This window comes from Peromyscus eremicus, chromosome 4 (genome assembly GCF_949786415.1).
Source record: "Peromyscus eremicus chromosome 4, PerEre_H2_v1, whole genome shotgun sequence".
In the NCBI taxonomy this organism is placed as follows: domain Eukaryota; kingdom Metazoa; phylum Chordata; class Mammalia; order Rodentia; family Cricetidae; genus Peromyscus; species Peromyscus eremicus.
Window position 1 is genome coordinate 127,853,214 of NC_081419.1, and position 26,492 is coordinate 127,879,705.

The 26,492-nt window shown below is 46.2% G+C and overlaps 2 protein-coding genes across 2 annotated transcripts in view; both read left to right on the forward strand.

The window, feature by feature from the left end:
- The first annotated feature begins 9,854 nt into the window (after positions 1–9,854).
- LOC131907905 (ferritin light chain 1-like) lies at positions 9,855–10,553 on the forward strand. Its single transcript, XM_059258967.1, has one exon. It carries the CDS (start codon positions 10,032–10,034, stop codon positions 10,551–10,553), a length of 522 nt encoding a protein of 173 aa, XP_059114950.1. The 5' UTR covers positions 9,855–10,031.
- Positions 10,554–11,343: 790 nt separating this feature from the next.
- The window catches only part of Chmp4b (charged multivesicular body protein 4B), a 44,311-nt gene continuing 29,162 nt past the window's right edge, over positions 11,344–26,492 (forward strand). The window contains exon 1 of the mRNA XM_059261694.1: positions 11,344–11,629. Within this exon, the coding sequence (XP_059117677.1) occupies positions 11,440–11,629 (190 nt within the window). The 5' untranslated portion in view covers positions 11,344–11,439. The remainder of the gene's footprint in view (positions 11,630–26,492) is intronic.

The window sequence follows — 26,492 nt, forward strand, 5'->3', positions numbered from 1 at the left end:
GCCCAAACCTGGGGGTTGGAGAGATGGCTCAGCAGTTAAGAGCAATTCCTGCTCTTCCAGAGGACCCGGGTTCAACTCCTAGCACCCATGTGGCAGTTCACAACTATCTGTAACTCGAGTTTCAGGGAAACCGAAACTTCCCATGCCAAAACACTAATGCACACTAAGAGAATAAAAAGTAAAAAAAAAAAAAAAAAGCCCAGTCCCTGAGGAAGGTGACTAAAGACCAAAGTCCTTGTCCTTTGCAAAGTCCCAAAGAATGCTCAGTGCTCAGGAGGGAAAGGGCCCCTTCCAAGGTCTCACTGGGGCAAGGCTCCCAGATCATCCCTACCTCTATCCTTTCATTAATTCATTTAATAAATATTTTCCTAGCTTTGAAGATAACATCATGAACACAATGATTTGTATGAGCCTTTGCGGAGATAAAATGAACACAATAAATATATCAATTATGTGGTTTGTTGTAGGGCAGAAAAGAATAAAAAGGGGAGTGTCTGGAGTGAGATGCCTGGGGGAAGAGGGCGGGGGCAGGGAGGATCATGGGACATTATCAAGGGACACTTGAAAGAGCTTTGGTGTGCTCTCCCTCTGTGTGTGTGTGTGTGTGTGTGTGTGTGTGTGTGTGTGTGTACTCAGGTCCTCTGGCTTGGCAGCAAGTGCCTTTGCCTACTGAGCCATCCCATCAGCACTTTTTCTGGATTCTTAAAGTCAGCATTTCTTGGCTTGGCCTTTCTTCATTTTCAAAGCCAGGAGGAGCATCTTGCATTCCGATCCTCCTTCTTGTAATTACACCATGTCCAACTGGATAATCCAGAATATTCTCTTCCTCTCAAAGACCTTTAAGGGACATTCTGGGGAGAAGGCATAGGTATCTCTGGAAAGCTATTGTGTGGCACACTTCGGAGGCTGCTACACTAGTCTAGCAGAGATAATGGTGCCCTGGAGTGGGGTGACAGCCATGGAGAGTGACAGATGCTGGGGTCCTGTGGAAGCAGGACCTTCGAGGGCTAAGCCAGCAGGACGTTCTGAGGGGCTGGACATGTGTTAATCCCACCAACTGGGAATAAGACCACTACCACAATTTAAAGCCAAATTTGAAGCAAGCTTTAATTAAATACTGGCCAGGTGGATGGGCTCTGGCCATGTCCATACCCAGGTTCCTGGGAAATGGCTGGGAGTCGCAGTTTGCAGCAGTTTTTTTTTTTTTTTTTTTTTTTGGTTTTTCGAGACAGGGTTTCTCTGTGTAGCTTTGCGCCTTTCCTGGAACTCACTTGGTAGCCCAGGCTGGCCTCGAACTCACAGAGATCCGCCTGGCTCTGCCTCCCGAGTGCTGGGATTAAAGGCGTGCGCCACCACCGCCCGGCGCAGTTTGCAGCAGTTTAAGAAGGAAAATCTAAGAACAAGGGAATCCGTGGCTGATATGTAGAACTGAATTGTATTGTAAAATAAAATAATTTAAAAAATTCCATAATGTAAAAAAAAAAAAAAGAAGAAGAAGAAGAAGGAAAATCTATTGCTGCCTCAGGGACCAGCCTCTGGGCAGCTCAGGGTTTGGAGGGAAGCCACGGTGCTGGCTGGCCTAGCTAGGACCTCTCCTATCTGAGGGGGTGAGGGAAAAAGACACTCACACAGTCTCTTGATCATTTCCTTCTTTATTCATTAGCCTCTTCTCATGGACTCTCTGGGGTGGAATCAGCTGCCTTGGGTTTGGCTGGCTTTAGGGGGACAGCCATACAAAGGCATATTTATAAATTGTTACATAAAGTATTTCCTCAATCCAAGGTCCCCAACCTTAATCTACATGTTTTACTGAAGGGAAGCATCCCGTGCCTCCCTGACTCTAGTCTTTCACTAAGCATTATGTGCAAGACACAATAACACAAGAGCCCCAGGTGTGTCTGAGGTGTCCTGTGCCCAAGGTCGTGGGATGGGCGCAAGGCCCCTTCAGGAAAACAATCGTTACTCTTCACATGGATTCTTCAGGGTCAAAGTAGTTCTAAGAAACATCTGTTTATCCTAATCTCTACCCCATACAGGGATTTTGCTAAATTCTTACAGAGTACGGTAGCTGGAAGTTTTCCTGTGTCCTGCAGCTACTAGGTCCCAAATAAACACACAGAGTCTTATATTAATTACCAACTGTTTGGTCTATGGCTCAGGCTTATTATTAACTAGCTCTTTCATCTTACATTAACCCATTTCTATTCATTATGCATTGCCATGTCTTGTGGCTTTACCTGTGTTCCATTACATCTTGTTCCCCTGGTGACTCTAAGCGTCTGTGTTGACTCCACCTTTCTTCTCTCTGTATCTCTCTTGGATTTCCCATCTCGCTATAACTTGTCTTACCATAGGCCAAAGCAGCTTCTTAATTAACCAATGGGAGCAACACATATTCACAGCATACAGAAAGACCATCTCACAGCACTTCTTCCCCTTTTCTTTCTAATCAAAAAGGAAGGTTTTCATTTAACCCAGTAAAATTACAAAAAACAAAACAGTTATGAAGCAAGAATTAAAGTTACAATATCTGGTCTATTTGTATTTGGCAAAATTAAAGAAAATACTCTGTCTTCTACCCTATGTTTGTGAGTCTAAGTCTAAAGTTTCATATCTAAGTTATCTTTTTTTTTTTTCAGAGCTGAGGACCGAACCCAGGGCTCTACCACTGAGCTAAATCCCCAACCCTGTTATCTTTTATTGTAACCAAGGAAAACTATAATTATAACTATCAAGTCTTCAACTCCATCAAAGACCCCAGAGGAATATAATATTATCTGAGTAAACAGGAAATGCACTGCAAGCCACTTTCAAAATCCTAGAAATGACAGAGACATCTGGCTGCCTGGACAGTCACCTAAAGTTCCTGTGTAACTTTGGGGCATCTATCTTCAGCCTACGGGCCTAGAGTCTCTGGCATACTTTTCAGTGAAGCAGGAAATCTGAATGACTGTTCTGCCTATTGGCAAAGTTCATCAGTCACTTTTCTTTGTGTCCTGCAGAATATCTGGCAGTTTCATCTGTGAAGCAGGAACCTGAAGGACCATCTCGCCTTGTTTTGGCAAAGTTCAGTGGTGTAGCTGGAAGTTTTCCTCTGTCCCACCCAGTCCTGCAGCCGCTCAGACCCAACTAAACACACAGAGGCTTATATCAATTATAACTGCTTGGCCATTAGCTCAGGCTTATTACTGACTATCTCTTACACTTAAATTAACCCATAATTCTTATCTATGTTTAGCCATGTGGCTTGGTACCTTTTCTCAGTTCTGCCTTGTTATCTTGCTTCCTCAGTGTCTGGATGGCAACTCCTGACACAGCCTTCCTCTTCCCAGAATTTTCCTAGTCTGCTCACCCCGCCTATACTTCCTGCCTGGCTACTGGCCAATCAGTGTATTATTAAAACAGTGTACAAGAGCTAGTACACTGTTATCCCATAGCACAGCGGTCACCTTCCTATGGGTTCTGCATGTCCAGTTTATCAAGCAGTCCAGGCAAAAGCAGTTTCTTACCCAAATGGCTAGCCTTTTCCATATTGTAAGCAAACTCCATAACGAGTTTCTTCGATGCCCATCATTCTCTTTGAAGTAATTGGTGCTGCCAAATTACAAAAAAGTAATTTGAAGCAATTCTGGACTTGTCTCACTGTCCAGAAAAGTCTAAGTTCCTAAAACATTTTTAAATGCCATATTCTGTCTTTGAAGTGTTTGAAGACTATCTATCTGAAATATATCTCTGCATATCTAGAAAACCTAATTAACATGACTACAAGTTTGACTATTATAGATGGCTATTAATTTGTATTTTTAACTGTACATTACATTTTTAAATGAGCTGCATAAACACAATACCTTATACAAGAGCAGAAATATACATATATTATAACAAAATTGACCTTAAATTTGTATCAATAAACCAAAATCTATACCAATGTAAAGTTTTTTGAGATTAACATTTTTTTTGATTAAAGTAGATTCAATAATCTACTTTTTTTTTCCCTCATCATTTCTATATCAGAGTATAAGTAACATGGTTTTCATCTCTCTTACATGATTAAAAATAAAGTCAGCCAGATGTGGTGGCGCACACCTTTAATCCCAGCACTCAGGAGGCAGAGGCAGGTGGATCTCTGTGAGTTCGAGGCCAGCCTGGGCTACAGAGTGAGTTCCAGGACAGGCTCCAAAGCTACACAGAGAAACTCTGTCTCAAAAAACAAACAAACAAACAAACAAACAAGTCATTCCAATATCCCATATACATTTCTATCTAAGTAACTTATTGCAGATCAACAGAGCATAAGCAGACAGAAAGCATCTTTTCACAGACAATTCCCTTGCTGGCAGGGTGTATACAGGGCTACCAAGAAAGAATTCTAATGTCTATTTTGAAAGTTAATCTTACAAGGAATCCTAAAGAAATCACAAACCTAAACTTTTGTAAATAAAAGGCAATCAGTTGGCTGCACTCTAGGTCCTCAGGGTGTATACCCATCTATCAGTAGGTTTTCTTCTTCTTCTTCTTCTTCTTCTTCTTCTTCTTCTTCTTCTTCTTCTTCTTCTTCTTCTTCTTCTTCTTCTTGTTTTGTTTTTCGAGACAGGATTTCTCTGTGTAACAGTCCTGGCTGTCCTGGAACTCATTTTGTTGACCAGGCTGGCCTCAAACTCACTGAGATCCACCTGGCTCTGCCTCCCAAGTGCTGAGATTAAAGGCGTGCGCCACCACCGCCCGGCCTATCACTAGTTTCTTATATCAGGAGAACTGAGGGCAGAGATGGGTACATGGATCTATTAAGCATTAAGAGAGTCAGGGCCACCCTGGCTTCCAGAGAATTCAATTATTCTCCTTTAATCATTAAGCTGAGCTGTTATCTAAAGCAGCTTTAAGGTGGAACTCAAAAGGTCGTGACTGAAAGTATATCTTTGTATATACTTTCACTTATCAAAACTCTGTATATTATTATCAATTAGGAGGTAGAGCTTAGTAGACTTAGGTAGACTTCCCAGTCATCTTCAAAGTAATTCCCAGGTAAAATTGCCCAGAAGAACAGGATGTCTCCAAAGAGACAGGCAGTGGGGAATTTCCCCACACCCAATTCAGCCATGCCAGATATCAGAGAGAGCTAACCATAGCAAGCATGCTAAGGGACAGAAAAAGCAAAAGACAATCTGGGGTCCGGGGTCTGGGCGGGGCGCTTGCCTAACAGAGACGATCCATCAGGGGGTTTCCTCCTGGGGGGCTGACACCCTGAACCTCAGTTGCCACCTGCTGCTCCTCTGACATGGCCTCTGGCATCGTGGCCTCTGGCAAAAACCCATCATTCATTACATTTCCCATAAGGTCCAATCAGGGGGAAGTGTACATCCTGACATATTTCCTGCCTATGAACCTCTTATACACATGTGATCAAGCACATCAGTGCAGATGAGTGAAACACGTGAAAAACATGTGGCTTGTCATCTCTCACAAACATTATTTCAGGAACTGTCTGTCCTTGAGCAAGGGGCTTGCAGATCAGAGACATTTTTCTTTCATGGAGCTCTCTCTCTCTCTCTCTCTCTCTCTCTCTCTCTCTCTTTCTCTCTCTCTCTTTTTTTTGGGGGGGCGGTTTTCGAGACAGGGTTTCTCTGTGTAGCTTTGAAACCTGTCCTGGAACTTACTCTGTAGGCCAGGCTGGCCTCGAACTCACAGAGATCCACCTGCCTTTGCCTCCTGAGTACTAGGATAGAAGATGTAAGCCAATATGCCTGGCATAAATAAATTATTTTGGATGTAAAACAAAGATTTGTAGGACTGGGGATTTAGCTCAGTGGGAGAGTGCTTTCCTAGCACACCAAAGGCCCTGGGTTCAATCCTTAGCACTGAAAAAGTAAAGAAGAAAGAGATTCAGCTGGGCATGGTGGTTCATGTCTATAATTCCAGCACTTGAGAGGAAAAGGCAGAAAGTTGCTATGAGTTTTGTGCCTGGCTTTTTTCATTCAAGGTAACACAGGTTGTGCTTATTATTTTCACATGGCTTCAACACTTTTTGTTTGTTTGTTTTGTTTTCTTTTTCTTTCTTTCTTTCTTTTTCTTTTTTTTTTTTTGGTTTTTCGAGACAGGGTTTCTCTGTGTAGCTTTGCGCCTTTCCTGGGACTCACTTGGTAGTCCAGGCTGGCCTCGAACTCACAGAGATCCGCCTGGCTCTGCCTCCCGAGTGCTGGGATTAAAGGCGTGCGCCACCACCGCGCGGCTTGTTTTGTTTTCAAGACAGGAGTTTTTCTGTGTAGCCCTTACTGTCCTGTGTTGACTGAAGTTTCTCAGTCCCATCAGGTCCCACCTGGGCATCAGCTTTTTTTTTTTTTTTTTTATAAAATAATCACTCAGAGGCTTAATATTATTTACAGACTGTTTGGCCTATGGCTGAGGCTTATTGCTAGATAGCTCTAACATCTAAATTAACCCATTTCTATTAATCTATGTAATTGCCACATGTCTCATGGCTTTACCTGTGTTCTATTACATCTATTACACAGCATCTCCTTTGTATCTTTGCTTGGATTTCCCGTCTGGCTTTATCCTGCCTTACCATAGGCTAAAGCAGCCTTATTTATTAACCAATGGGAGCAACACATATTCACAGCATATAGAAAGACTATCCCACAGCAGTCCTGGAATTCACAGAGATCTGCTTGCTTCTGCCTCCCAAGTGCTGGGATTAAAGATGTATGCCACCAACGCCTGGCTAGCTTTAACATTTTTTTTAAACAAATTCTTTTATTGTATGAATGTTTTGCCTGCATGAATGTATTTGTATTACATGTGTGTCTGGTATCTATGGAGGTCAGAAGAGGGCTCTGGATCTCCTGGAGCAGGTCTTACAGTTGTGAGCCATCACATGGGTGTTGGGAAATGAGCTTGGGAAGCAGCCAGTACTACAGCCCTGTTTGTCACATAGCTTTTTAATGAGATAATAGTGGTTGATCAAAGTTTTAAAAAGGACCTGAACTTGCCCCAAAGGCCAGAACAATGAAGCCCAGGCTTTCCAGTATTTAACCAATGTACACTGTGAGCTTGCCATGGCAGTTAAATCCTCAGGCAAGATGGCAGCTACCCATGTGTCACCATGATGTTTTCCATATCCTAAGCAGACATCATGACTTGATCTCAGCCTTCCTTCTTCTTCTTCTTCTTCTTCTTCTTCTTCTTCTTCTTCTTCTTCTTCTTCTTCTTCTTCAGATTGAGACAGAATTCTTTTTTTTTTCCCCCGAGACAGGGTTTCTCTGTGTAGCTTTGCGCCTTTCCTGAATCTCGCTCTGTAGACCAGGCTGGCCTCGAACTCACAAAGATCCGCCTGCCTCTGCCTCTCGAGTGCTGGGATTAAAGGCATGCGCCACCATCGCCCGGCGAGACAGAATTCTTTTCCAAGCTGGTTTGGAACTTGCGGTCTCCTGTGTCAGATTTCCAAAGGTCACACTATACATAGGCACCCTGTATCTGGCTTTCAGCACCTTTTTAAAAACAGAGTCCCGCCGGGTGGTGGTGGCGCATGCCTTTAATCCCAGCACTTGGGAGGCAGAGGCAAGTAGATCTCTGTGAGTTCGAGGCCAGATGGGCTACAAAGTGAGTTCCAGGAAAGGCGCAAAGCAACACAGAGAAACCCTGTCTCGAAAAACCCCAAAAAAAACAAAAAAAAACAAAAAACAAACAAACAAAAAAAGAGTCCCAATGTAGGTTCAAAATTCTTCCCCAGTGACCAATGCCAATTGTATGGGAAGAGCACTCAAGCTAAATTTGAGGTTTCTGTTATAATCCCCCCAAGATGATTTTCTGGACTCCCAGGGTATCTCCTTTGAGGTTTGTGGTGATATTTTGTGTATGCTCTAACAAAGCTTGCCTGAAGATCAGAGGGCAAAGCCAGGCAGCCACTAGTTAGCCATAGAGGCCAGGCAGTGGGGGCACACACCTTAATCTTGGGATCTCACGCCTTTGCTCCCAGTATTTGGGAGGCACACATGCCTTTAATCCCAGCACTAGGGAGGTTGAGACAGAAAGTGATATGGCTGGGCAGAGAAAGGAATATAAAGCAGGAGGAGACAGGAGTCAGTTCCTTTTCAGCTGAAGATTTCTTCGTAGAGGTAAGAACTAGTGGCTGGCTGCTCTGCTTCTCTGATCTTTCAGCTTTCACCCTGATATCTAGCTCCAGGATTCATGCTATAGGTGAACATCATGATCAAAAGAAAGTTGGGGAGGAAAGGGTTGATTTGGCTTACACTGTTCATCATCTAAGCAAGTCAGGACAGGAACTCAAACTGGGCAGGAACCAGTGCAGAGGCCATGGAAGGGTGCTGCTTACTGGCTTGCTCCTCTTGGTTTGCTCCAACTGCTTTCTTACAGAACCCAGGACCACCAGCGCAGGGGTGGCCCCACCCACAATGGGCAGAGCCCTCCCCCATCAATCACTAATTAAGAAAATGCTCTACAGGCTTGCCTACAGCCCGACATTCACTGAGCCTTTTCTTAACTGAGGCTCTCTCCTCTCCAGTGACCCTAGTAGTGTCAAGTTGACATAAACTTGTTAGGACATAGGACACAGGACTCTGCTGTCAACCAGTTTAGCTCAATAGTGTGTGAGACTGGTGGCAGATTTGTGGCATCTGCCTGTTCATAGGCTTTGAGGGACATGGCTAAAACTGGCAAGTGTTTTCTTCCAAGTGCTGAGAGCAGCATGACTAAGGTAAGTGGTGAGGGGCAGGCTGCTCAGATCCAAATGGGCTGTGCCATGATGTTGCCAGTAGACGGGTTCTTTCTTTTTCTTTTTAAAAAAACTTTAATAAAACATTGCAAATTTTCTATTATAATAGATACAAATGTGACTTATGTTTCATAATTAGTGGTGCCATAAAACACAGCCCCTCCAGACAAAGTTTAGGTTCCGTGTATTCCAGCTTAGCTTTGAACTTGTTATGTAGCAGAGAATGACCTTGGACTCTGGATCTCAAAGTGGTGAGAATTCAGGTATGTGTGCCCCCACACCTGACCCTTATGCTAACTTTGAAAGTGCTAGGCTCTCCTTCTAGTTCAGTAATAATCCATGATCAGAATCCCTAGAACATGCAGTGCAGGAGGCTCTAGGCAGAGGCAGAAGGATCACGTTTGAGGTCAGCTTGGGCTACACATGGAGACCCTGTCTTACAACAAGACAGAAATTGTCACAAGTCCTCTTAAAAGCTTTTGTGAGTTTTTTTTTTTTCCTCTATTGGCTAGAGTCTAGCTCAAATTGACCTGGAACTCGTTCTGTAGCCCAGGTTGGACTTGAACTCATACCAGTCCTCTTATCTCAGCCTCCCAAGAGCTGGGATTACCAGCATGAATTGCCATGCCCTTTAAAATACACATTTTTGTTTGAGTGCCTGTAGTCTGCTGTGTGCCAGCTCTTTGTATTTCCTATCTCACTTTTTTTTTTTTTTTTTTTGAGACAGGGTTTCTCTGTGTAGCTTTGCATCTTTCCTGGAACTCACTCTGTAGACCAGGTTGGCCTCGAACTCACAGAGATCTGCCTGGCTCTGCCTCTCGAGTGCTGGGATTAAAGGCGTGCGCCACCAACTCCCGGCCCTATCTCACTTTTTTTTTTTTTTTTTTTTTTTTGCTATTTCAAAATGCTTTATTTTCACTTGGTCCCGAGACTTGGGAGGGGCTCCAGAGCGGTTAACAAAGCTGCCTAGAGGTTCGGGGGAAGGTCCTGAGGCTGGCTGGTGCAGAGCAGAGGAGGGAGCCCCTTGGAAGGTGAGGCCTCCTAGTCATGCTTGAGAGTGAGCCTCTCGAAGAGGTACTCGCCCAGAGATGGCGGGGGCACACCGGTCTGTGCCCGGAGATCCCGTGTCTGTGTCTTGCTTCAACAGTGTTTGGACGGAGCAGACCCGGGGCCTCCTTTCGTTAGCGTCCAGCCGCCTCCCAGTGTCTCCAGTCGCAGCCTCTGGGACCATCTCCTCGCCGCCTTCGGCTCGCAGGACCAGCCAGCACCGTCTCTCCGCGGTTAGCTCCACTGCCTATCAGCCATGAGCTCCCAGGTCCGCCAGAATTATTCCACCGAAGTGGAGGCTGCAGTGAACCGCCTGGCCAACTTGCACCTGCAGGTCTCCTACACCTACCTCTCTTTGGGCTACTATTTTGACCGGGATGACGTGGCTCTGGAGGGTGTCAGCCACTTCTTCCGCGAATTGGCCGAGGAGAAGCGCGAGGGTGCCGAGTGGCTGCTCAAGATGCAGAACGAACGCGGAGGCCGCGCACTATTCCAGGATGTGCAGAAGCCCTCTCAAGATGAGTGGGGTAAATCCCAGGAGGCCATGGAAGCTGCCTTGGTCCTGGAGAAGAGCCTGAACCAGGCCCTCTTGGATCTTCATGCCCTGGCTTCTGCTCGCACAGATCCTCACCTCTGTGAATTCCTGGAAAGCCACTTCCTGGATAAAGAGGTGAAGCTCATCAAGAAGATGGGCAACCACCTGACCAACCTCCGCAGGGTGGCTGGGCCGCCCCCTATCTCACTTTTAAGAGGACCTGTGACTATATCAAATTTATAGTTGTGTAGAGGAAGAAGTAACTGCCTAAGTCAGTATTCAAGGTTGATTTGAAGCTTTGCAGTTGAATCCACTGCTAAGGTGGCTAGTTCTTCGGTTCCAGAAAGTCTGCTAGGTGAATAAAGGGTAGAAAGACCGCCAACGCAAGTAGAGAGAACCAACTTGGCCGGTAAATTAAGCTAGTTAGTCGGTCGGTTCCAGAGCTTGATTCACTTACCCATAAAATAGGAACAGCAGGCGGGACAGGCTGGCACAGACCTGTAATTCCAATACTCCAGAAGCAGAGGCAGGATCAAGAATTCGAGGCCAGCTTCTGCTACACAGGGAGTTCAAGGCCAGCCTAGGCTACTTGAAGACCTGGCTCCAAAGCAGGGATCTGTCATAAACTGCTTATGAGAATCAAATGTGATCATGTGCTTTGGGGACTGGAAATCAAACCCAGGCCTCTACCACGGAGCAATACAATGAATCCCTCTCTTTGTAATAGTTATTTCTCTTCCTGTTCTCCGCCTCTACAGAACACATTCCAAGGAGACTACGTTTTCCAGCATGCCACCTCGCCCTTTGACCTCGGCGAGACTAAAAAGGTGCGCCGTCGTACGCCACGAGCCGGAAGACTCGGACTCCCGGCATGCAGCGCACGGTCCTCCCTTAGACTCGAGGGGCTGCGGGCGCGTGGTGTTCTGGGAGCTGTAGTCAGCGGCGCGTTGCCCTGACGCCGGCCGGGCCCGGGCGTGGGGGCCTGTGGGAGGTGGCGCGGCCGGGCCCAGCTGCGGGGCGGAGGTGGAGGCGAGGCCTGCGGCTGCGGGGAGCGGCGGGGCCGGGAGCGGGCGCCGGAGCCGAGCCGAGCCGGAGCAGGCGCCGGAGGCCGGCGCGGCGAGCAGCAACCATGTCGGTGTTCGGGAAGCTGTTCGGGGCTGGAGGGGGTAAGGCGGGCAAGGGCGGCCCGACCCCCCAGGAGGCCATCCAGCGGCTTCGGGACACGGAGGAGATGCTAAGCAAGAAGCAGGAGTTCCTGGAGAAGAAGATCGAACAGGAGCTGACTGCTGCCAAGAAGCACGGCACCAAAAACAAACGCGGTGAGGCGGCCCTGGCCCCATCAGACTCTCCACTGCCCCTCCTAAGGCTCCCCAGGCCCCGACTGCACTTTGTCTGACTCGTTTCGGGGTCTCCTTCAACCCTGGAACTCTTGGGCCAGACTTGCTTCGGTGCCTGTCCCGGCCCGGGACCCCTTTCCACCTGACTCCCTTCTGTGTCTCCTTGAGCCGGCTCACTTCCACCATCAGACTCCCTCCAAACTCTTCCCCACCCGCTCGGGCCTCTTCTGACCCAGATCTCATAGCACTGTAACTCGGTGCTGTTCCACTCTGTTGACTGCGTTCTGCTCCCTTTGGCCTCACCCACCTTCCCAGCCACTGCCTCTACCCCCACTTTGGCTCATTTCTTTTCCCCACCCTGTCATTTATGTGTGTCTGGGCCCACCTCTGCCCTCCTCCGAGCCCGTGGTGGAGCCTGAGCTGCCCTCGGCCTCTGACTCAGGAGTCTTCTTGAAAAGCCTCCTTTATGGAGAGAAAAGGGGGTTGGGGAGTGAGGAGACCCTCTGGTGCCCACTCTGTTCACTTGTTGAGTGGAATTGAACAAGTTTGAGACCACGGTTTCCGCATCCGCTCGATAGGATCTGGGCCTCTGAGGCCCAAGATGTTGCTAGCCCTGTGATTCTCTTTTGGTTGCCTCATATCCAGGCCTTCTCGGAACTTCCGTATTTATTGTAAGCCTTACCCCCTGTGACTCACCACTTTCCTGTCCCTCCTGAACCAGAAGGAAGGAGGACTCTGTGCCTCCATTGGCCGGTGTAGTGCTGTTGTTGATTGATACTTGACGGCATCCTTACTTCCTGTTGTGAGTCTGTCTAGGAAAGTGCCTTGTAGTTTTCTTAAGGAAATGAATGTGAAAGTGCTTTAGTGACTGTAAAGAATGTCAGAATGCTCTGCTTTTTGTCACAGCAATGTGAGCATGAATCATAGCTTGGCAGTTCTTCCTTGGAGAGTGGGCCAAAGGTGAGAGGGTTTAGGAGTCATACAAACAATTATTTAACCCAGAAGGTCCCCAGGGAAGTTTGTTCTAGGATTGTGAACTAGTGGATTGCCCTTCTGAAAGGATTTATAGTACCCAACACATAGTAGGGGCTTAACTAACATTGTAAACATCTGCTTGATGTTTTCTCATAATAAGGTGGTCTATCCTTAGCTGTGGGTGGTGGCGCACGCCTTTAACCCTGGCACTCGGGAGGCAGAGGCACGTGGATCTTTGTGAGTTTGAGACCAGCCTGATCTACAAAGTGAGTTCCAGGACAGCCAGAGAAACCCTGTCTCAGAAGGAAAAAGAAAAAAAAAAAAGGTGGTCTATCCTGAGGATGCTCCGCGATAATAACAAACATTCTGGAACTTCTGAGCACAGGTAGCATCCAGTCAAATTCATAGAGGGGAACCAGACAGCCCCCACTTTAAAGAGAGAGACAAGATACTGGCTATGCGTGTCCCTGGAGGGAGAGGCAAGAGGGTCAAGGTCATCCTTGTTTATGGAGCAATTTCATGGCCAACCTGACCAACAAGAGAGACCCTTTCTCTAAAAGAGAGCTAGTAGGGGCAGGCATGACACTAAGTGAAGGAACGAACCATTCTGGAGATGTCAGTGAGGAGCGTTAAACAAGAAGAGTTGGTCACAGTGAGTGGAGGGTGCTGTTCAGTAGGATGGCCAGGGATAGCCTCATTGAAAAGTTCAAGTTTGAACTGAGTCTTCGAAGGAACCAGCTTTGGGGGGCTTGTTCCTGGCTGGGAGATCAGCATAGGGATGGCTGGGAAGTTGGCAAGATTTAAGAAATTGAAAGACCTCTGTGTCTAGAGTAGAGTGATTGAGGGGAGAGGGGAGTAAATAGAAAGAGGGGGATGGGCCTTGAATGGCAGCAGAGTTTGGATGCTAAGTGGATGGAAAGCTTTGAAGGGTGTTATTCTGAAGCCAGTCCTAATCGTTGGTAAGAGTTTTAAGCATCTGGCTGCTCTCTGGAGAGTGGGCGGGGCATGCAGGGAAGTTGCAGGCTGCCATCTGTGGACTGGACCCCAGTTGTAGCTGTGGAGGAGAAGAGGGCTGTGTTGGTTAATCAGCTCTTTTCGCTGACAGCTCTCCCTTCATCAGGGTCCTCTTTCACCAGCGGTAATTAGGCCTGGTTTTTGCTAGTCTGCATGTTGGGAAGCTTGCCTCTTCACAGTGCAGTGGAGGAGGGTGTCACCGTGCATCCTCTCCCATCCCACAGGACTCCAAGCACAGAGTCCGCCATATGGTTAGGGATCAATAACTCAGGTCTCTTGATCTAGGGCCAGCTTAGTTTCTGCAGTTGTAGAGGTGACTGAACTGGCTTTTAAGATGCTTGTAGAGAGAAAGCTGAGACACTGTGGAGAAGTGACCAGGACATAGACCCTGCCATCTAGGAGACCTAAGTTTATCTTCACTTGTGAAATATTTCTGCCTTGCTGAGGTGAGGATTACCTAAGATATGTATGAAAGAACAAGACATAAGGCACTTGACTGATAGTTACCACTGATCAGATTTATATGGTTTAATTGTTACTAGAAACCAGCCTCAGGTCGAGGCCTACCAACAAGAACCATTCAAAAGTTTTTAGGCACCTTTGTAGACAGTACTCTGTTAGTTTCCCAAGAAAGTTGATCATATGGCTCAGATTCTCTTCTCTTCCCTTCTTTTTCCACCCCCTCCTTTTTTTTTTGTTTGTTTGTTGTTTTTGTGGGTTTTTTTTTTGTTTTTTTGTTTTGTTTTGTTTTTTTGAGACAGAGTTTCTCTGTGTAGCTCTGGCTGTCCTAACCAGGCTGGTCTCGAACTCACAGAGATCCCACTGCCTCTGCCTCCCAAGTGCCGTGCTTTAAAGGAATGTGCCACCACTGCCCGGCCCCCAATCTTCTTAAAAAGAGATTTAGTTACTTGTTGTATATGTGTATGTGTGTGTGCCTCTGTGTTTATGTGCACCACGTGTGTGCGTGTGTTCTGGGAGGCTGTAGAAGGGCATTGGATCGCTTGGAACTGGAGTTACAGGCAGTTGTGAGCTGCCTGATGTTAGGAACCGAACCCAGGCCCTATGTAAGAGCAACAAGCACCCGTAAGCAATTAGTTATCTCTCCAGCCTCTTTACTTTAAAATTAAATTGTTACTGTTATGATTATGATTGTTACTATTGTTATTATTTGGGGGCACTCACAGCACACATGTGAAAGGTCAAAGGACAACCTCAGGAGTCAGCTCTCTGCCTCTACTTCTCTGGGTTCTGGGCCTCAACCCCAGTTCATCAGGCTTGGACAGCAAGCACCATCTGAGCCATCTCGCCAGCTCCTTGTTTTATCTTTTTAAGGGGGTGTGGGCAGTGGTGGGGCCGGGGGCGGGGCGGGGTGGGGTGGGGCTACCCTTGAACTTGTGACCCCTTGCCTCAGCCTCCTGAGTGCAGGGATTCTGAGTTACAGATGTGTACCACCACATCTTTATTTTTTCAGTGACTCTTTGTGTGTAGGACAGCTTGATGGAGTTGGTCCTCTCCTTCCACCGTGGGAGTGGGAGCTGGGGTGACTCAGGTCAGCAGGTTCCAGGCAAGTGCCCCTTCACCTGTTGAGCCAACTTACTGTCCCAGTTTCGTTTCTTTTTACGGCATGGTAGCTAATTAAGGAAGTATCTAGTTTAGGTAGTTCAGATTTTCTCTTTTCTTACTTTAGTAAAGAGGAAACAAGTTTGTAGGAAGGGCCTTATTTTAGTTACACACAGTTGTGTAAGATTAAGCGATGGAGACTGGTGGTCACACCCTGTGTTGGTACATTTCTGTAGATTCGTGGAAGCAGATCAGTTCATTTACTGTTCGGGTCCACGCACACAGGTCTTTGACCCAGCACTCAGGCTGAAACAGGAGGATTTCCATGAGTTCGAAGCCAGCCTGGACTACATAGCTAGTTCCAGGCAAGCCTGGACTAAACCAACAGATGCTTTAGGTTAGTCATTGAGGATGGATGATTATATAGGTTAGTCATTAAGGATGCATGATTATATAGGTTAGTCACTGAGGATGGATGATTATATTTGGAAGGAAAATCTGAGCACAGCAAGAAGAAACAGCAGTCTTAGCTGGCATCTAAGGTAGTGGGCTCAAGTCAGCAGGCATTTATTGTGCTTTTTCTTTCTTTTTTTTTTTTTTAACAATTCCATTCATTTATTTAATATATATCAGGCAGAAATTATAAGCTATTTAAGGCCTTAGAAAAATGTTACTGAACTGAAAACAGACTCATCTTCATCCACACATGGCAATAGACTCTGACAACAGACAGAGGGAACAATCCAGAAGTTACAAGTCACAACTTCAATGGTACTTGCTGTTTAGAAGCTACATGCTTCTTCATCTACAGATGAAACACTGAGCTGGAGCCCTGCTAACCTCTGGTGAGGAAGGTACACAGTTCCGTCGGATTTGTGGCATTTCCTCCGGTGACGGTGGTATGTGGATGGCTGGCAGAAGCTACGGTTACACAGGGAGCAGGTGTAGGGCTTCTCTCCTGTGTGAATCCTCTCATGAGCTTTCAGATTGGTTTGATTGCTGAAGGACTTTCCACAGGTACTACATTCGAAAGGCTTATTTTCCTGGTGTATGACCTCATGTACTCTCAGGTCTGAGTTAGTGTAGAAAAATGACACGTGGTACAGAAAATTGGCCTCTCCTTGTGTATTCTCTGGTGAGCTGAAAGTCTACAGGGATATTTAAAGGTTCTGGGACATTCCTCACATTTGTATGTCCTTGGGTCTCTGAGGGGTCGCTTGGCGACCCCCACATGTGGAGCTTGCATCAGGATTCTGGCAGTCTTCTGTCTGCTCTGGCCTGGAGATAATCTCTGGTTGTGCCTCCATAGGGACATCTTCAGAAGAAGTTCCTCTCTGAGATTCTTCCTGGTACCTGGAGGTGATATTGTGCTTTTCTAGGAGGAAGTCCACGTAGTGGTGTGGGTGGACAGCTTCGTTTTCATGCAGCTTTCCCTCCTACCGTCATCAGTGCCTTGAAGAAGCTCACTCACCCTGAGTCTCATCCCCTTCGTAGGGGATGGCGCTACCCTGGACTTGGCTGGTTCATTTCACCCAGCCACACATCCAGGGCCCAGCTTCCCTTTGCTGCATTCCTGCTGCATTCCTGCTGAGTGATTCACCTCTGATTGAACCACCCTCCGACCTCTGCGGACAGGATTTGCATTAGGATCTCTGGCCTGTGTTACAGCTCAGTCTGTCTTGGACAGCTGTGCCTGAGATTACGTTTCCTGCCTGGGTGGAGAGCTGTCTTCCTGAAAGGCTTACATTGGGTCAGGTTGGATGGTCTCCTGTGGGGAAGCAGCCTGGGCTGAAGTCACAGAGCTTGGGGTCTGATACTAGACAACTGTGAACTGGAAAACCGGGGTGGGTTTGGCATCCTTGGGCCACAGAGGACAGGTCTGAACTCTCTCTGCCATGGCTGATGGAGAAAGTTGGTGCTTATGTTTCAAGCTTGCACTTCTCTAGGACACACAGATGTTTCTGTTCCTTCTGTTACCCTTTGTGGATGTTCACCCATTCAATGGTGGGTGCTGCTGAGTACTCAGAATATTCCAGCAGAGGTCTGAACAACATAGCTCAGAACATACAGGGTCATGCCATTTGTTTAGGGATTTAGTACAAGCTCTTGGGCCAGGTAGTTCCCCTTTGTGTGTGTGTGTGTGTGTGTGTGTGTGTGTGTGTGTGTGTGTGTGTGTGTAAATCCCTACGCTCCTTTCAGCCCTTTAAGGAGTCTTAGCTGAAGGTTGGATGATTGAAATTAACATGAGTACCTGACTGGCTTGATTGTCCCATAGCTGGTATTTCCAGCTCTACCTCCTCCCTCTTCCATATAGGGCAAAGGAAAGCTGTGTATCTATTTGGTTGTGATGTTTAGATCAAAAGATTAGTGCTAGGTTTGGGGTCAGAAGACCTAAGTTCACAGTCTGCCTCTTGGTACTCTGGAATCCTGCCCAAGTTTCCTCATCTTTATGAGCATTGGCTTCTTCAATTGCAATTCAGAATACACTAGTTGCTATACATTCTTGGTGTTTGATGTGGCCTATGGGAACATTTGGAGATTGTTAGAAATGCAGACATGGGCTGGAGAGATGACTCAGTGGTTGAGAGCACCTGACTACTCTTCCAGAGGTCCTGAGTTCAATTCCCAACAACCACATGGTGGCTCAAACCATCTGTAATGGGATCAGATTCCTTCTTCTGGTGTTCATGAAGACAGAGCCCTCATATACATAAAATACATGAATAAATAAATCTTTTTTTTTCCAGAGCTGAGGACCGAACCCAGGGCCTTGTGCTTGCTAGGCAAGCACTCTACCACTGAGCTAAATCCCCAACCCCAATAAATCTTTTTTTTTTTTTTTTGGTTTTTCGAGACAGGGTTTCTCTGTGTAGCTTTGCGCCTCTCCTGGAACTCACTCGGTAGACCAGGCTGGCCTCGAACTCACAGAGATCCGCCTGGCTCTGCCTCCTGAGTGCTGGGATTAAAGGTGTTCGCCACCACTGCCTGGCTCCAATAAATCTTAAAGAAAAAAAAAAAAAAAAAAAAGAAAGAAAGAAAGAGAGAAAGAAATGTAGACACAGCTGGGTGGCGGCGGCGGCGGTGGTGGCGGACGCCTTTAATCCCAGCACTTGAGATACAAAGGCAGGTGGATTGCTGTGAGTTCCAGGATGGCCTGGTCTACACAGTGAGTTCCAGGACAGCCAAGGCTGTTACACAGAGAAACCCTGTCTCAAGAAAAAGAAAAAAAAAAATGCAGACACAGATGCCACATCCTGACTCCCTAAAGCAGAACCATTGGTTTTATGGAATTCCTATGTAGTTTGTATGTTTCTTAAAGTTTGCGATGTGTGTGTGTACTCGTGTGTACACACCATGATGTTTGTGTGGAGGTCAGAGGACAACTTTTGGGAGTCATTTTTGCTCTGCATTTTGAGGCTCAATCTCCGTCCTTTCTCTGCTGCCCTGTGCGCTTGTATACTGAGGCCAGCAGGCTTGTGAGCCTCTGGTCACTGTGTCGTCTCCACCAGGTGTTTACCACCACATCTGGCTTTTCTGTGGGTCCTAAGGATTGGAACTGAAGTTGCTGTTTTCTCATGGCAAGCATTTTTACCCACAAACTATCTTGCTTGGCTTGTGGGATGTTGTTTGTTTTTGAGACAGGGTCTCACTTTGTAGCGTAGGCTGACCTCACATTGGTGATTCTTCTGTTTTAGCCTTCCAAGTGCTAGGATCACTGATTTGTGCCACCATGTCTGGAAAGTTTGAGGGATTGATTTCAAAACCAATTTGGATATCATACATCTTGGGGAGACTCTGTTTCCATTTCCATTGAGACTGCACTCTTGTAACTCAGCTGGTCTTGAACTTTTCTTCCATCTGCCAAATACTGGGGTTATAGGCATGTGCCACTATGGCCCAGTGACATTCCAAGTCTTTTTGGTCTGAATACTTCATAGATAGATGCTTGCACTTAATTCCAAGGGTGCTCTGTCTGTTTTTAAGTATTAGAGACCAAACCTCATAACTTCTGTGTGTTAGCCAAGCACCCCACCAGTGAGTGAGCCACACTTACAGCCCTGTTTGTGGTTGTATTTTTCTTTGGGCCACCAACCAGCTCCTAAATAAAGACACAGAGACTTATTATTAGTTATGAATGCTCGGCCTTAGCTTAGGCTTGTCCCATTAGCTCTTTTAACTTAATTTAACCTGTTTCTATTCATCTACATCTTGCCTCAGGGCTTTTTATCTTTCTTTCATTCTGTATGTCCTACTTTCTTTCTTCAATGTCTGGCTGGCCCCAGGTATCTCCTTGACATCTCTTTTTTTTCCTCCTCGAGCCTAAATTTCTCTTCCTACTTACTCTCCTTGCCCAGAAGTCCCATCTCCCTTGCTATTGTCCGTTCTGCTTTATTAGACCAATCAGGTGCCTTAGGCAGGCAAGGTAAAACAGCAACACATCTTTACATAGTTAAACAAATATTCCGCAACACTTATTTGTTTGTTTGTTTTTGAACTCTTGGTCCTTCCGCCTCTGCTTCTGGAGTGCTGGGATGACAGACACCTGGTTTATGGGTGCTGAGGATTAAACCCAGGCCTTGTGCATTATGCAGACACTCTACCAACTGAGTACATGCCTAGCCCAAAAGGTCTTTTTTTTTTTTTTTCCTCCACTTCTGTGCTAGGTATTAAAACTCAGCGTCTCACATGCTAGGCGAGTCCTCTAAACTGCATCCCCAGCCTTAGCAGCTCTTCCAGATAGGGATTCACTTCATTGTCTAGAAGTGACAGTGGAGTTGTGATCTTCAAGCCTCAGAAGACCTGGGATTACAGATCTGTACCACCAGGTTCTGCTCAGGTGTTCGTCTTAAAAAGAAAGCAGCTGGGACCTGGCTGCATTCCTGTACGTGATGAGTAAGCATGTTTTAGTGGGGAGGTGTGCTGATACTGTCCTCATTGCTAGATAAATTGCAATTTACCTGAAGTAATAAACAGATAGTCAGGTACAGGATGATCTGTTCTAGAAGCATCTTCCGAAGTACTTGGTACTAGGCGTGGTGGCACCCACCTTTAGTCCAGCACTTGGGAGGCAGAGGCAGGTGGATCTCTCTGAGTTTGAGGACAGCCAGAGCTGTTACACAGAGAAACCCTGTCTCAATCCTCCCCCCCAAAAAAAACCCAAAACAAAAAAAAACGAGTACTTGGTAATGCAGTGGCAGGAGCTAGAATAGAGGAGAGGGGAGGAACCTTGAAATTCATGTTTTATTGTATAGTTATTATGGAGACTGATAGAATTTTAGGCAGAAAGGAACATTCAAGTGTTTGAATTTACTTGGAATTAATAGATTTTTATTGTATATATGTAATATATATTGAAGGCTTATTTTCATATGTATGGGTGTTTTGGCTACATGTACGTCTGTGCATGTGTGCAGTACTCATGGAAACTAGAAGAGGGTATTGGATCCTCTAAACCTGGAGTTTCAGATGTTTGTGAGCCATTATGTGGGTACTGGGAACTGAACCCAGGTCCTTCACAACAAGTGCACTAAATTACCGCGTCCTATCTCCAGCCCCAGTAAAAAAGTTTTAGAAAGAAAACCATGGAAGTATATGCTGTGCTTTGTTTGTGTGTGTGTGTGTGTGTGTGTGTGTGTGTGTGTGTGTCCTGGACTAATGGTGTGTGCCACCACCGCCCAATTTATGTGCTGTGCTTTTTCAAAGCTGTGTCTGGATCAGAAGCACCAGTGATGGAGGGGATGTGAGAATGGACCAGTGTTTAACTCTGTCTAGTAATAAAATAATGAACACTGGGATCTATTTTAAGGCATTGCTTGTTCCAATGTTTAATTTGCTTCATTAATTCAGTTAGATCAATTAATAACAGTTGTTTTGCTTCCTGTAAAAGGAAGTAGAAATGAAGAACTCTAGGAATGGATTCTTTACTATCTGCATAAGCAAGAACTGTGAATTTTTTGTATGTAATCCTAATAAGATCCAATAGTTGTAAACACAAAAATAGGATTTGTCTCTGTATTGTCCTGCTGCTCTTCCCTGTACAGGCTGAGAGAGAAAGGCCTCTTTAGACAAGGCTGCCTGAAAGATGTTTGCTTGAGACCTCCATACCAAAGTGACAAATTTGATCATATGACTTGGATGATGACTGACAAGGCTGACATTAAAAAAAATTGTCTCTGTGTGTCTGCTTGCCTGCATGTATGTGGGTGCCTCTAGAGGCCAGGAGAGGGAGTCAGATGCCCTGGAGCAGGAATTACAGGCAATTGGGATCTGAAGTGGGTTCTGGGAACTGAACTGGGGTTCAGTCTGGTAGAGCAGAAAGTGCTCTTAGCCACTGAGCTCTCCAACCTCAGGGCTGACTTTTAAAAGCTAAATGATTGCTAATTTATTTATTTATATATTTGTTTTTTGCTTTTTTTTTTTTTTTTTTTTGAGACAAGGTTTCCCTTTGTAGCCCTGAGTATCCTGGAACTCACTCTGTAGATCAGGCTGGCCTTGAACTCACAGAGATCCGCCTGCCGCTGCCTTCCAAGTGCTGGGATTGCTAATTTCTTAATTTTTTTTCTCAGGTAGACCCATTGCTTTTACTTCTGGAGCATTTTGCCCGTTAGAGTTTGCATATTGGTAGCTCATTGTCACTGATTGCTTGACAGTTCTGGAGTTAGATGTTGTTGTTTGCTTTTGCTCTTTTGAGGGGTCCCACCACCCAGCTCCCAAATAAATCACACATGGAGGCTTATTACTTACAAATGCCTGGCCTTAGCTTGGCTTGTTTCTTACCAGCTTTACTTAACTTTGAATTATCCCATCTAGCTTTTGCTTTTGGGCTTTTCCCTTTGTCTATTTCTGTATACCTTTCATTGTTGCTTACTCCATGGCTTACTGTGTAGCTGGGTGGCTAGCCCCTGGAGTCCTCCTCCTTCCACTCTCATTCCTCCTTCTATATATTCTCTCTGCCTGCCAGCCCCACCTATCCTTTTTCCTGCCTCGCCATTGGCTGCCAGTTCTTTATTCGATCATCAGGTGTTTTACACAGGCACAGTAACACAGCTTCACAGAGTTAAACAAATGCAACATAAACAAAAGTAACACACCTTAAAATAATATCCTACAACAGTTAGATGGTTGGGACATCAAGTTACAATGCTGCTGATAGTCTTCTGTGGCCATGTCTTAGTGAATTGGCGTCATTCTGCCTGCTGCTCAGCTTGTTGCTCCTGGGAAAAAAGCCACACTTTACAAATTTGATCCCTTTTTTGGCCTTTTCAGTAACCCCATGCATTGCATGGTGTCTCCTATTTTAGAGATGAGAAAGCTGAGGCTTAGTTTATATAAACATACTGGGGCTGACTAAGGCCTGCCTTGGGTGTTCTGAGGTAGACTGCATCACAGTGGCTGTGGTATCTTTAATGTTCTCATAAGACCAGAACTCCATCTCCTTGAACACTCATAAATTATCAGTATAATTGGGAATGCATTTTTATAATATTCCCTTCACAGTCTGAGCACCTACAAGCAACTACAGGGTTTTATGGTATCCATAGCACTGTCATATACATACGGTAAATAGAGCAGATCAAACCCAGGCTCTTGAGCCCAGGGCCTTGTACATCATGGTAGGCACATGCTGCACTATTGAGCCATAAGGGTATGATTTGCTTTTCATCCATCCATCCATCCATCCATCCATCTATCCATCTACCCGTCTATCCATCCATCCATCTCTATCTATCTCTATTTATTAAGACAGGTCTCACTGTATATCACTGGGCTGGCTGGCTTGAACTCACTGCTTGCCTCTGCCTTCTGAGTACTGGAATTAAAGGTGCACTTCACTAAGCTCAGCCTAGGTTGTGATTTTTAGCCTGATTATGCAGAAGAAGAAACTGTCTCAGCCAGTATTTTTTTATATATATAATTTGATTTAATTTTACATATCAGCCATGGATTCCCCTGTCCTCCCTTCTCCCGCCCCCCTTCTTCCCCCCAGCCAACCCCCCATTCCCTTCTCCTCTAGGGCAAGGACTCCCCTGGGGATTCAGCTCAACATGGTAGATTCAGTCCAGGCAGGTCCAGTCCTCTCCTCCCAGGCTGGGCAAAGTGTCCCTGCATAGCCCCCAGGTTCCAAAAGGCCAGGCCCCAGGTGGAGCTCCAGGAATCCAATCGGCAAGAAAGAGGAGGAATTGTATGAGCGAGAATTGTTGAGACCATGATTGGAAAAAGCACAGGGACAAATAGCCAAACTAGTGGAAACACATGAACTATGAACCAATAGCTGAGGAGGTCCAACTGGACCAGGCCCTCTGGATAAGTGAGACAGTTGATTAGCTTGAACTGTTTGGGAGGCCCCCAGGCAGTGGGACCGGAACCTGTCCTTAGTGCATCAGCCAGTATTCTTAATCACTGAGCCATCTCTCCAGCCCCAGCTGGGACCCTTTTTAAAAGTTGGATGATCTGTTTCTAAATTAAAAGTTATCAGAAACAGTTCGGTGATATTAGTTGTGCTTTTAGTCCCCATAGATACTAAAATGCAGCGACAAAATTTCGCAGCCGGTGTCCACTAAGCACCCCTTGGACTGTATCTGACAACACTGGAAATGGTCAGGCAGAGGAGTCTGTGAAGGTTTGGTACAGTCATCAGTTAGTGTGCAAGCAGTGCTTGTGAGCACAGTCACAGAGCACTGGGGTGCTAACTGAACGCTGTGGGCTCATGGATGATTTCTGCCAGGATACTGGCGAGTACAGCGGGCCTGAAGCTCTGGGCTTTCCCTAAAACTGTGAACTGTCTCCACACTTGAGACGGAAATCCTTACACTCTGGAAACAGACTCCACAGGCTCCCCAAGAGTCCTCAGTGCAGCTCCCAGCTGCTAACACTGGGGTGTTTGTCAGGAAAGAAGAGGCGTTTGGCTGCAAACAGGCTTGAGTGTCTAGCATTAGTTGGTAAATGGTACACAAGTCTAAAGAGAGTTTGAAATAATGGCCTTGAACTTGAGAATCTTCTTCTAGAACTGCTCATCTCAAAACACTCAGCTTCTCTGACAAGAACCATTATTCTTAGTTCAGAGGTAAGAAGCAGAGAGCTAGACCAAGCCAGGCCACACAAATCATCCCAGAAAAAGAGCTAGCCGTTCCCAGAACTAGGAGCTGGGCTCCTGGATGGCTCCCAGGGTGGGCTGTTTATTTCTGTTAGATGATGATGGCAAAGAAAATAGGCTGGTAGTTTTAAGTTCCACCCAATTCTGCAAACATTTTGAGCACACTGTGAAACTGTCTGCATGGGCCATCTGGGACACAGTTGTGTCTCTGTAGAGACGTCCAGCTAGCTCTCAAATAAGTACACTGCCATTGGTATTCAGTCACAGTGTGGCAAGAGACAGAAGACTTCCAACTGGGAGAGTCAGACAGTGCCAGGGGGTATGCATTTGTGGGGCTGTTTCTGAGCTGGGTCTTGGTAGGTGAATGGGGTGCAGAAGAAACTAAAGAATAGGACCATTCCAGGTAGAGACTGTGGAAGCCAGGGTGCAGAGATTAGCATATGCCATGTGTTATGGGAGGGTGAGGAGAGTTATAGGTTGCAGTCTGCCTCAGAAAACCCTAGGTGCTAAGTCAAAGAGCTTGAGTTGTGTTGAGGTACATACTGAGGACTTCCCGCACCCACACTATGTGAGGACCAGCAGTTACCTCTCTCCAGCATTCTGAAGGGCTTTTTATCCATCATTGCCTGTGAGGACAGGGAGGGTAGAGGGGCTGCTTGCTTTCTTGTAAGGGAAGTCCTAGCCATCACGACTCTTTCTCTTGTTACTTTGCCCTTGTTTTCCTTGTGCCAGCACATCTTGGGCAGCCGAACAGAGAAAGAATAGCAGCTCCCCCCCCCCCCCATCCCCACACACACTCTGAAGGTATATCAAGTGGCATGCCACAGGGAGCAGGCCAATCCTTGCTACTTAAACTGCCTTGACCCACCCTCATTTAACTAGCAGGCTCCTGGTTTCCTAGTATTTATTTATTGTGTGGCTCACTCTCAGCTGCCTGGCTGATTCACCTGGTTAGCTCTGATCTTCAGAATTATATAATCTAGGGCTAGAGAGATCACTTAGTGTTCAAGATCACCCAAGGTCAGTTTCCAATACCCACTTTGGGAGCTCACAACCTCCTGTAACTCCCAACTCTAGGGGACTCTGAAACCGCTGGCACCGGCACCCATGTACGTACACACACACACACACACACACACACACACACACACACACACTTAAAAATAGTAAAAATAGGCCAGGAGTGCTGGCACATGCCTTAAATCTCAGCACTTGGGAAGCAGAGGCAGGCAGATCTCTGTAAATTCAAGGCCATTCTGGTCTACATAGCAAGTTCCAGGGCAGCCAGGGTACATAGAGAGACCCTGTCTCAAAAAAAGGGGGGTGGCTGGGTGTGGTGGTGGATGCCTTTAATCCCAGCCCTCGGAAGGCAGAGGCAAGTGGATCTCTGAGTTCAAGGCTAGCCTTGCCTCCAGAGTGAGTTCCAGGACAGCTAGGGCTACACAGAGAAACCCTGTCTCAAAAAAAAAAAAAAAAAAAGGGAGGGGGGCGGGGTTTGCTAGAGAGATGGCTCAGCAGTTAAGAGCACTGGCTGCTCTTCCAGAGGACTCCAGTTCAATTCCCAGTACCCATACGGCAGCTCACAACTGTAATTCCAGTTCCAGGGGATCTGACACCCTCATACAGACATACATGCAGGCAAAATACCAGTGTACATAAAATAATAAATCATTTAAAATGCTTTAAAAATTATACATTTTATTTTGCATATGTGTTTTTGCCTATATGTATATATGTAACTGTGTGCACTGTGTGTACACCTGATGCTCATAGAGGCCAAAAGAGGATGTTGGATCCCTTGGAATTGGTGTTACAGGTAGTTGTGCGCTGCTATGTGGGTACTGAGATGAATCTGGGTCCTCCACAGGAGCAGCAAGTGCTCTTAACTGCTAAGCCATATTTCTAGCCCTTTGAAAATGATGTAATCTTCCTTGTACGTTTATTTTTGATCCAAGGCAGAGGCAGTTACCTCTCTTAGATGACAACATGACCTCTGTTTCTAAAACTATACATTCTCAATTAAGTCCAGACTTTTACCTTACTCACAAAACCCCCTGGATTCCTAACCTCCTAGCTTCCCTGCCTCTGACTACTCTCCGCATTGCCCACAAAGGTCAGAGCCTTGAGGCCTCAAGACACTGTGCTCTCAGGTTCTGCTTCTAATACTATGTTTTTTGGGCAAGTGCCTTCTCACCTTTGGGC